The sequence below is a fragment of the Arvicanthis niloticus genome, chromosome 7, assembly GCF_011762505.2.
Source record: "Arvicanthis niloticus isolate mArvNil1 chromosome 7, mArvNil1.pat.X, whole genome shotgun sequence".
Lineage (NCBI taxonomy): Eukaryota > Metazoa > Chordata > Mammalia > Rodentia > Muridae > Arvicanthis > Arvicanthis niloticus.
The window spans coordinates 36,626,552-36,638,022 of NC_047664.1; the positions used below are offsets into that span (position 1 = coordinate 36,626,552).

The window sequence follows — 11,471 nt, forward strand, 5'->3', positions numbered from 1 at the left end:
TATAATTAATTAGTCCTTGTGGCTGTCTAAGGCAGTGAATGCTGGAACTGAGGCTCAGAGAAATACACTTTTCCTAGAAGTCTCACGCCTAAGAAGATACATCCTTCAATTGGAACTATGACTTGTTTAACTCCAAAATCATGTCTGGAAGAGTTCTGCGTTAACTGCTCAGAGAAAACACAACCGTCTATCTACAAAACCGAAGCCTAGGAGAGGGGCTTGGGTGTATAAGGCAATTTTCAGACACTCCCTGCAGTGGCGATAGCCCGACCTGTCCTTCAGCCTCGCACTACTGGCGGGTTCTTGCCAAGTGCTAGTGGAGACAGAGTTGTAGTGAGCTTCTAATTTGCAGTGACTCCAACCGTGCCGGGGAAGTCATGTCGGAGCAGCAGCGGCAGGGCGCCGAGCGCGATCTCTACCGGGACACGTGGGTGCGCTACCTGGGTGAGCGTGGGAGTGACATACGCAGAGACCCCACCACTCCGGGGGCGGGGGGGACCAAAAAAACCAGTGGTCCTGGGTTGCCAATCTGGAGTCTGAAAGGGGACTTAGTTATTATTCGGCTTGGGCTGGAGACAGGGCTCAGGAGGAGGCGAGGGACTTGTCCAAGGTCACACAACACTGTGGGTCCAGCTCTGTCCATGGGACTCTTCTGGAGGCACAAACCGAGTGCATGGGTTGCCCTCTGCCATGACCGTGCACTAGCCATGGGGTCAGTGGACTCCTAGAGCAGCCTGCCTTTCCCTGGCTCTTTGTAAGCTTTAATTTTCTATTCTGAAAAAGGGCTGAAGGCGAGACACTCTTGTCGGGTGCGGATTGTAAGATCAGGCTGAGGTAAGGCCTTGAAAGACCTGGCACTTGATTGATACATGTCAGTGAAGTCCACGTTCAGTTATTCGCTGGCCTCCAGTCGCCTCCCTGGTGCAGATCCCCAGAACCACGGCTGGGGACTTTGATCAATGAGCCACGAATTCATTGTTGGTGTCAGTCCACAGGCCTAGAAACCAAAAGGTAAAGTCACTTGACTGAGGTCACCTGCCTCACTGTAGTTTAGCAGGTTAGGGTTAGAAGCCGCGCTCTGTGTAGCGCCCCCTTGTGGAACAGGCCAGAAAATTAAATACCTTTTTCTTCCAGGCTATGCCAATGAGGTGGGGGAGGCTTTCCGCTCCCTGGTTCCTGCAGCTGTGGTGTGGTTGAGCTATGGCGTGTCCAGCTCCTATGTCCTGGCCGATGCCATAGACAAAGGCAAGAAGGCAGGAGAGGTGAGTGTTAGTTAACCCTTCCCAACCCACCCTAGTGTGAGTGGGTGTGCAGCCTTGTATGTGGACAGTCCTATCCCTGTTATCGTCTCATAGTGCAGTCCATAAGCCAATCCAATTTATAGGACCGTTGATCCCCACTCGACCAAACCACATGGGTTGGCGGTGACAGTTGGTACCTCTCCTGGGTGTGGGCAAATCATCCCAATCGTGAATGTAGTACAGCCCAGAGTCTTCCTTCCTCCTGCCCTGCTACCTCCTCTTACTCTTCTTCCTCCCTGGTCCACCTTCATGCTTCTGTCTATAGGTTTTCTACCTCTGCCCCGGCTGGGTTAAATGTCTTTGTACCTTCCAGGTGCCAAGCCCTGAAGCAGGCCGCAGCACCAGAGTGGCCCTGGCTGTGGTAGACACCTTTGTGTGGCAGTCTCTGGCCTCTGTGGTCATCCCAGGCTTCACCATCAACCGTCTGTGTGCTGCCTCTCTCTATGTCTTGGGTACTATGACCCGCTGGCCCCCGACTGTTCGCAAATGGACCACCACCACACTTGGGCTGCTGGCCATCCCTGTCATCGTCCACCCCATTGACAGGTAGGTGCCTTTCTAGTCTCAGGGACCAGTCACTCTGCAGGTAGAGTTAGGCTGTGAGCTGTGGGCACAGGACTGGGGCAGCAGAGGCAGGGTTGAAGTAGAGAGGCCATCTGTGCTCTTGTCATGGAGCAGCAGAGCGGCGGAAAAGGAAGCAGAATGCCTTATAGGTACTGGACAAAGGTCATGTAAGTTCACAGAAAGACCAGTGATGCGGAACAGCCAGAGGTAGCCAGGAGCAGGGGCCCTGGGGTGCTGGATGGAGGGAGCAGATAGCGGTACGAGTCAAACTCAGTTTGCTAGGTAAATACAAAATAAAAGTCTTGGGGTGTTTTCGGCATGGCTGAATCCGGGCGTCGGAGCGCGCGGCTGCCACACAGCCTCCTTCGGCTCCTCTCTCCATCCCGTCCTGGTGGGTTTCACTCTCCCGCCATGTCCCAGTGACTCACAGTGTCCTGTCCCTCCCAACATCCTAGGCCCCATCAAAACTTCTCCATAGTGACAGCAAAAATCCCAAGGAAGATTTTTATTGGTTCATTCAGATGAGGGGCTTATGTCTGAGCCATTGTTCTTCTGATTAGCCAACCCTGTGTCGTGCACTTGCTCTTAGCACTAGAGGTAGGACCAGGCTGGTGAGAATGCTCAGTGGATATGAGCACTGCCTCCTCTTCCAGAGGTCCCGAGTTCACTTCTCACCAATGACATGGTGGCTCACAACCATCTGTAATGGGGTCTGATGCCCTCTTCTTACATGTAGGTGTACATGCAGATAGAGCATGCATATGCATTAAAAATACAACAATGTTTTGTTTTGTTTCTTTGAGATATGATTCTCTGTATAGCCCTGGCTATTCTTGAACTCAGAGATTCACCTGCCTCTGCCTTCCAAGTGCTGGGATTAAAGGTGTGCACCACCACTTCCCAGTTACAGAAATAAATTTAAAAAAAAAATCGAGAGAGAGAGAGAGAGAGAGAGAGAGAGAGAGAGAGAGAGAGCGAGCGCTAGAGGTAGAATATCAATTAAAGTACAAGGCGGGTCTCACTGGTGGTGGGGGTGGGGTGGAGGAAGCATAACTCACCCTGAGCCTCATGGTGAGTCCTTTACCCACTGTGCCTCAGTTTCTCCAGCTGTAGAAAGAAAAGGAAGATGGCTGTTATTCTTGGGGGGTGGGGGAAGGGTTAAACGTGATTTCCCTAAGGAGCCCAAGTGGGGGGAGAATGGTAAAATGGGTCTTGACATGGTTACTGTTGGTACCCTGTATGGAGGAGTCTCTCCCTGTAGTTTGTGTGTTTCCTTGGCTACCTGCTCACCAGGCCTTCTCTCTCTGTAGGTCAGTGGACTTCCTCCTGGACTCTAGCCTGCGCAAGCTGTACCCATCAGTTGAGAAGCCCAGCACCCCCTGACCCTGCTCTGAGTCTTGCCTGGGGTTTGCCCACTCACATCAAAGAACGTGGATACGTTGACTGTTTGGGGTCCATGGCACTGCCATCTGAGTGGGTTCAAATTGATGGGAGCTTGGAGATGAAGGCCCTGGAGCATAGTGGCTGTAGCGACACCCAGGGGTGGGACCCAACCCTGTCTGCATCAGTGGCCTTGGTTGTGCTGAGTGGGAATGAACTCTGGCTGGGCCTGTCTTTTGAAGTCCTTTTTTAAAAAGTATTTATTTTATGTGTATAGGTGTTTTACTTGCATGTATGTATGTATGTATGTATGTGCACCACCCTTTGAGGTTAAAGAGGTGATTAGACACCCCTGAAACTGAAGTTGGGGATAGTTGTGAGCCACCATGTGGGTGCTGAGAACTGAATCTGGTTCCTCTGTAGGAGCAGCCAGTGCTCTAACCACTAAGTACCTCTTAGCCTCCAGGTCTATCTTCTGATGGAAAAGCTGTATCCTCCCATGGAGGATAAGGATATTAAGTCCCAGGGAGGGCAGGGAATACTCCTGAGATCACATGACAAGCAAGGACCAGGCTTCCAGCTATTCTAAGTCACTTTGTGCTAATGTGGCTGAGTGACTTAGGGAAAGACACAGAGGTACAGCATTTGGGACTCAGGGCAGAGTCTCTGGCCAGCCCATCCCTGCTGCAGGGACTGCTGGGGTCTGGTTTAGAGGCAGGACAATCACAAACCAAGTGCTAGGCCAATAAAACTTTCAAAAATGGCATCTTCTTTTCTTCTTTTTTTCCAAGGGATAAGCAGGGTTATGACCACAGCATGGCGCTCCTTCTAGAACAGGTAAACTGAGGGAGAAGTAGGCTGGTCTCCTAGCTCTGCAGGAAGGGCTGTAGGGAGAACAAGAGAGGGGCTCAAGCCTTTTCAAGAGCAATATCAGATCCAAGGAAAAGAAAAAGGAAAAAAAAGTCTGAAATGAAGGTTAAGGTAGAGAGAACTGGGAGGTGCTTTGTGCTGTGGGTGGGGTGGGGTCTTAGAGTTTCATTGCTGTGAAGAGACCCTATGACTAAGGCAACTCTTATAAAGGACATTTAATTGGGGTTGGCTCACAGTTTCAGAGATTCAGTCTATTTTCATAGCAGGAAGCGTAGCAGCATGCAGGCAGACATGGTGCTGGAGAAGGAACGGAGAGTTCTACACCTTGATCCAAAGGCAGCCAGAGACTGACTCTTCCACAAAGGATGGAGCCTGAGCATAGGAGGAAACCTCCAAAGCCCAACCCCACAGTGACACACTTCCCCCAACAGGGTCACACCTCCTAACGGTACCACTCCCTTGTGGGCCAAGTGTATTCAAACCACCACATGTCATATTGTCCAAGATGTCTCTCGAGCTGTGGCAGGGAGTCTGAACTGGATTCTAGACCTTGTAAGAAGTGATTGGAAAATCTTGAAGAAATACGGAGGAGGGGGAACGGTTATCCGCTATCCGCGGCAAGTGATATGCAAACTAGTACAGCCATTATGGAAGTCAGTATGAAGTTTCCTCAAAAAGTTAAGACCCAGGGAACCCTGTGTCCTCACGCAGAGACATCTGTCTTCACTGCTGCTCTATTCACATAGCTGGGAGATGGAGCCGGCCACCCACAGAGGAGTGGAGAATGAAGATGTGGTGCATAGTGGAGTTTGTTTGTCTATTAACAAGGAGATGATAATTCAAGGAAATGGATGGACGCCAGAGCGTGTCTGAGTCTTACTTGTAACTGTTTACTCTGTGAGGCCTCTGCTAGGTCATTTGCCTTCTCTGATCCTTAGGATCTAGATCTGGAAAGGAGACTCATGCCATCTACCCTCCTCCTGGGCTAGCAGGGGGGCCAGAGCAGTACGTTGCTGGTCAGTGTTTAACCACTGACTGCCTTAGGATAGGAAGACTCTATTGTCTATTTCCATGGTGAAAACGTACCCATCCTGTCGTCTTTGACACTATCCAAGTAAAGCCCTTAACACAGCTGGGGAAGTCATGTGACATAGCTGACTGGCAGAAGCCATTCCTTTCAAGGATGCCTCAAACCACAGATGCCAGTAGACCCTCTATACCGTGTCTTACACCCAGCGTGTACCCAGCATGGATGATGGCTTCCCCATGGCTATATAGATGAAGCCACCTCCCTAGTCCTTCCTTACCTAGCTATGTCTAGCCATTCTCTGAGGCCACATGCCATTAGAACAGGCCTGCATAGACCTGGCTGAGAGGAGTGGCTGGACACTGTCCTATGAAGAACAGTCAAGTCGACAAACCCCAGATGTGGCTATCTTTTGTGAGTGGACACAGCTGAACTCATGAGGATGGTGGCAGTTTGGCTCTGAGGAGAGTCCTGTGGGACCAACTACAATGGCAATAATAAGCTAGAACAATGGTAACTGCATTTTATAGTAAGAACTATGCAAGACGCACAAACTGCTTGTCTTGGGGATTTTCCACTTAATACTTAGACTGCAATTTATTACAGTAGCTGGTGCCTAGAAAGGAGGACCAACAGTGAGGCTGCTGACAATAGGTGTGCACAGTATCCATAGGGATGAGGAGATGGCTCAGGGGCTAAAAGCACGTGGAGTCCTGGAGGTCCTACAGGTTGTCCTGGGATTCATCAGTGATCCTTAACATTGTACCATGGAAGAAAGGGTGTGTCAGCCAAGGGTAATGGCTTCACGCTGTTAGTAAATAATAGAGAAAAATTACAAACAACTTGAGGACTGGTCATGAGACAGAAACCTCTAGCCAGGGCTGGTGGTGCATTCCTTTATCTGAGAACTTGGGAGGCAGAGTTGAGACAGGTGGATCTCTGTGAACTCAGGTCCAACCTGATCTATACAGAATCCAGGTTAGCTAGGGCTACGTAATGAGATCCCATCTCAAACAAAAACGAAACAAAACAGCAAACAAACGAATCTCTAGAGTTCTCCTAACCTCCGCTTCTCCAGATTGGTGCAACTGGTGACAATCTCAGGACCACCTGTCATGGCATCAACGTTTGATAGAAGAGAACGGCCCACAGGAATGGCCTTGCTGGGTTTGAGGATTGCTCAACACTTCCAATGAGCTTTGGGTCAGCTCTTGGCTGGAGTCTGCCTGGGCCCCTTTGTGAAGCCTGAGCATCCAGTCGCCCACTGTCCTTGACCTGTTTCCTTCTGACACCTCATTTCTGGGATAGATGACAACAGCTAATGGAGATGTGTATTTGAATCTTAGCATTGCCCCCTCTACTTGCAGCTGAGGAACTCTGACCTTCAGTGGCTTCTAGAAACCTCTGGATACAGCTGTTGATGAGGTAGGTCTGTCCCTCCCTGGCCTCTTGGCTGGAGGACATGGCTTTCTAGTGTCCTGAGGGAAAGGGCCCAGGGAGGTTGCTCCTGCATCAAGGGATGTCCGCTGTGATCATCTTGGCCTCTAGTACCCATGTTGATGGCCATCTCCCCCCACAAGCCCTGCCTCCGAAGGTCACTGCTTACCCTGACCTTTCAGACTCTGCTTCTCAGAGCTGAGCATCTCTGCCCAATCACATCCACCACGATGCCCCGCCTTCCTCCAGGTTCTCAGTGACGGGTGCAGATCAACCACAACCTAAAACTTCGGAAACCATGAAAACCAATCCTCCCTCCCTCAGGTTATGACAGGTGTTTTTGTCATCATGATAGAGGTTGACATAGCTGTTTGACAGCTCATTAATTCCTGAAAATCCAGCAGCTGGCTCTGGCTCCAGTTCCTACCAGCCAGCTCTGCTCCACAGGTAAGAGGCTGGGCAAATAGATCTCAGATGGGCTGCCTCGTTCTTTTTCAAAAACAACCTCTGCCCTAGTGGTTCAGTGAACCCTCCACCAGGGACAAAGGGACTCAACTGTTCCTAGAAGCCACGGGTTTAGGGGACAGCCCCACAGCATGGTCTGAGTCCACACAGCAGACACAGGCTTTGCTACACACAGGGATGTCCCTGTGTTGAGGGCCTCGCTTCCACAGTCAAGACTTAGAAGGACTGAGTGATCAAGCATCACCATTGCAAAACTCTGTGGGTGTTAAGGGCTCCTCAAACTCCACTGTTTTACCCACAGTAGCTGATGATGTAAATGTCACCATGAGCAGACTCTGTCATCAGTGTCAAGTGAACTGTGGAGGCTTTCTAGTGTAAGAGACCAGGACAGTTAAAGTTTGGAGAGACAGAAAGTATAACCGTCCGGACAGGGAGGAGCCTGGCTGATATAGCGTAGGTGGGAGGTGGTCATGTGTATCCATATGTCTCACATCTGCAGATTCAACCCACCACAGATGAAGAGTATTTGAAAAGCAAATGGCATGCATACAGACATCTTGCCACAATTCTGTAATTCCCACAGTTTAAGAACATTTATGCATACTGGGCAGTGGAGGCACATACCTTCAATCCCAGCACTTGGGAGGCAGAGGCAGGCAATCTCCTGGTTCAAGGCCGGCCTGGTCTACAGAGTGAGTTCCAGGAACAGCCAGGGCTACCCAGAGAAACCCTGTCTCAAAGGCCACCCCCCTCACCAAAGGGCATTTCTGCAGCATTTGCTTTGTACCCAGTGTGACCAGTAACCAAGAGATGTGTGGCCGTGTGGCCAGAAGGTCTTGTCATGCCTGGATTAGTTGCTTCTCCATTGGTCACAACACCTGACAGAAACAACTTAAGGGGGAAAGGTTTACTTGGCTCGTGGTTCCAGGGTGGCAGGTTAGACTATCATGGCAGAAGAGGCTGTGGGAGCATGAGAGACCCATCATACCCTGGTGGATTAAAAGGCAGAGAGAATATGGGGTGGAAAGCAGAGCTCAGGCAAAGCTTTCAAAGACTGGTCCCAGCCAGGCCCCACCTCCTAATGGTACCAACATAGGACGGTAGAACAAACATTCAAACATGAACCTATGGGGGACACTTCAGATTCAAACCATCACAATGCCACTTTATGTAAGGGACTTGAGTGTCCTCAATGTCATAGTGATGGCATTGTCCTGAAGCCAATCCTCTGTGGATACCAAGGTGGCACTACTGCCTTTCATACTGTGTGACCTAAAGTCTCAGTTTCTTTATCTGTGAAGTGGGCCTGCTTGTGGCTGCTGCAGAGGACTTTAGGGAAGAGTTAAACCAAACAATAGATGCTCCAGGCAGACAGCAAAGACCAGTGTTTGACAACATAGAGGGCAGTACTTGTTATTCTCCTTGAGTGTAAGAAGGTCAAAGAGTTACATGTCTCCCAAACTCTTGGGTTTAAAAACTTGAGCCAGGCATAGTGGCTAAAACCTTTAGTCCCAGCACTTTGGAGGCAGAGGCAGGCAGATCTCTGAATTCAAGGCCAGTCTGGTCTATAGACCAAAAAGAAGGAGAAAATAAATTACAATAAATTATAGTCAGCTTGTCTTGGCTTCCAGAGCCCCTCTGCTGCCTCACCAGCAGTCACGGAACCCACAAAAGGCTCCACTAATCCATGGGTAGAGATTGCTTCCCCATAATGAGTTTGCCTCTTTGGTAGACCCTAGATTGTGAGGACCCAACCCAGGGTCAGCCACACCCGACTTGTGGCTTTAGGCAGAGTAGAAAAGAGAAGCTAAGGTCTGCCTCAGACCCTGCTCCCACCTCTCAGCACTTTTGAGGCATTTGCTGCCAGATGGGCTAGGGAGTCACCTAATAGTCCAGAATATGCCATATGGTAAACAAGCCGGCCCCTCATCCCGGGAGCTGGTAAGAGCTCGGTGACCACGCTTTCTCCACAAAAGTCTTAAGTATTCCTCATAGCAGGACTCCCATTTGATTCAGGAGAGCCCCTTTGGGCTCTTTGAGGCTCACATGGAATATCCTAGAAGGTTCCTCTCCCAAAGGAATTGGTACAGCAGACGAGTGTAAGATCCACACCAAAAGAGGCCAGCAGGGACTATGATGGACCGCAGGCATCTTCAGGAAAGAGTCACAGGCAGGAAGCTACATTAAGTAGGGATGGCCAGTCCCCAGGCCTTGTGGTTTTTATCCTAAAACAAACAGCCTGGCAGTTAGGTCCCCAGGCAAGTCCTGGGTAGTTTTTAGGAAACACTCAAAATAGCCACTAGGGGGCAGTATGTCCTAACATGTGCTTGTCAGTCGGTCAAACTGGTCATGGTGACCAGTCTCTTAGTGAACTTCTCCTGAGTTGCAATTGCTAGCACAAGCTCACAAAGCCATCTGTGTGCCACCATTCGGCCAGTGGCACTCTTTGGTCAGAGCAGAACTGACCCCCACAGGCTGTGTGACTTTGGACAAATCATTTAATGCTCTGAGCCTTTGTTACCTCAGTGTGGAATTCTTAATTATCTGAAGCAACTAAAATGATTACAGGAGAATGGCTGGAAAACCATTCATCTGGGTGGGGCCTCCACCACCATTTTCTCACTATCATAACAAAAGACGTATACTTTTAAAAGATTGGGTTGTCCCACCTGATAGTTAATCCAGATGTAAGATTTGCCAATCTTAGCATCATTGAGGGATTCCACCCATAAGGATTTTCTGAGCCACGCATCTCAGGCCTGTAATCCCACTACTTGAGAGGTTGAGGGGGGAGAAATGTGAGTTTGAGGTCCAGCCTGGGCTGCATAGCAAGACCTTGTCCTCCTCTGTCCCTTAATGAAATAGTTTATTTGGAGGAAATGTTTGTGTGATCTCAGAAGTGTGTGTGTATGTGTGTGTGTGTGTGAGAGAGAGAGAGAGAGAGAGACAGAGAGAGACAGAGACAGAGAGAGAGAGAGAGAGACCATACACTCACAAATGTGAAGGAAGTCCCTTTTTCTCAACATGTGGGTCACAACTTCTTTGGGGGTCAAATGACCCTTAAACAGGGATCACCCAAGACCACGGGAAAACACACATATTACAATTCAAAATAGTAGCAAATTCATAATTATGAAGTAGCAATGAAAATAATTTTCACCTCAACATGAGGAACTGTATTAAAGGTTCGCAGCATTAGGAAGGCTGAGAAGCTCTGTTCCACAGAGACATGTGCCCTCCCTCTGGCTGTCAGGCTATTAAAACAATGGTTCCAAAGGATTCCGAATTTCCTTAGGAATCTCAAGCTGGGGGAGGAAAAGGCTGAAGCCTGGAGTAGTCAGAGGATGGACTCCATAAGCTGTGTGTCTTTGGACAAGTCACCTAACCTCCCTGAGTCTTGGTTCCCAAGTCTAGTTCTATCCGTGAGTACAAAATGACTTCAGACACTGAGTGTTGGGCCAATGACTTGTTGCTCAGTGGTAGGGGAGAGGTTGAGGTGAGAAGCTATGAGGTGCCCCAGGCTCTGCTGGGAAGTTTCTTCTTGTCCAAGCCCTGCCTATTTCTGGTAGATCTTAGAAATGTGCCCAGAATGTTGCATGGAATATAGTTGTGTAGCCTAGACTGGCCTGGAACTGCCTATGTAGCCAAAGATGACCTTGAACTCTTGAGTTTTCCTGTCCCCACCTTCCAAATGGCAGGTGGCAGATATATGCCACCACGACCAGCTCCTAGCAATTCTTCAATAGATTTACAATGAAGATTTCGATCTCTCTAGAGGTCTGTCCCTGCTGTCACTTCATGTGGCTCTTGTGTTCTCTTGCACTAAGTGTTAGGAGACAGACATGACCCCTGACCCCTTGGTGTTGTCTCTATGTCAATGGGTTCTTAAGGAAGGAAGAAGAAACAGGAACTTGGATTTCTTTCACACCTGCATGGCACAGTCCCAGCTTTCTGGTAGTGAGTCCCTCTGTCAGCTGCAGAGAGGCGAGCCTAACAAAGACATACCAACACCACCACTCACAGTTTCCTAGGCTCCCAGTGTGCAAAGAGCCCATACTCTGTCCTCTGACTCTCTGGCCTCAGTGGGCACGGGGCGGGGGTCCCCCCTCTCCAGCTCTGTATCTGGCGCTCAGCCATTTTCTTCCAAGGTTCTTATAACATGACTTGCCCAAAATGCGGGTGCTGCCACTCTGTGTTCCTCAGGCCTATTTATTTCTTATTTCTTCCACTCTTCCTCCCTAATTATTTTTATCCTTCCCATTTATTTTAAAAATACTTCATTTTTATTTTCTGAGTACATGGGTGCAGTTCTGATAGAGGCCAGAAGAGGGAGCCGAAGTACTGAGTCTGAGCTGGCAAACAAGCTCAGGTCTCTACATCAGGAAATGCTTTAGACCCCTGAACCATCTCTCCAGCCCCTCCCACCC

At 49.5% G+C, this 11,471-nt stretch overlaps 1 protein-coding gene across 1 annotated transcript; it reads left to right on the top strand.

The window, feature by feature from the left end:
• The first annotated feature begins 254 nt into the window (after positions 1 to 254).
• On the top strand, positions 255 to 4,011 carry Mtfp1 (mitochondrial fission process 1). The gene is made up of 4 exons (XM_034508787.2): positions 255 to 444; positions 1,135 to 1,262; positions 1,615 to 1,847; positions 3,176 to 4,011. Exons 1-4 carry the CDS (start codon positions 378 to 380, stop codon positions 3,246 to 3,248), a joined length of 501 nt encoding a protein of 166 aa, XP_034364678.1. The 5' UTR covers positions 255 to 377; the 3' UTR covers positions 3,249 to 4,011.
• The last annotated feature ends 7,460 nt before the right edge of the window (positions 4,012 to 11,471 follow it).

Coding starts and splice junctions, on each gene's coding strand:
- Mtfp1 (XM_034508787.2), top strand. CDS start 378: ATGTCGGAGCAGCAGCGGCAGGGCGCCGAGCGCGATCTCTACCGGGAC. Junction 1,263..1,614: donor AAGGCAAGAAGGCAGGAGAG/GTGAGTGTTAGT, acceptor TGTACCTTCCAG/GTGCCAAGCCCTGAAGCAGG. Junction 1,848..3,175: donor ATCGTCCACCCCATTGACAG/GTAGGTGCCTTT, acceptor CTCTCTCTGTAG/GTCAGTGGACTTCCTCCTGG.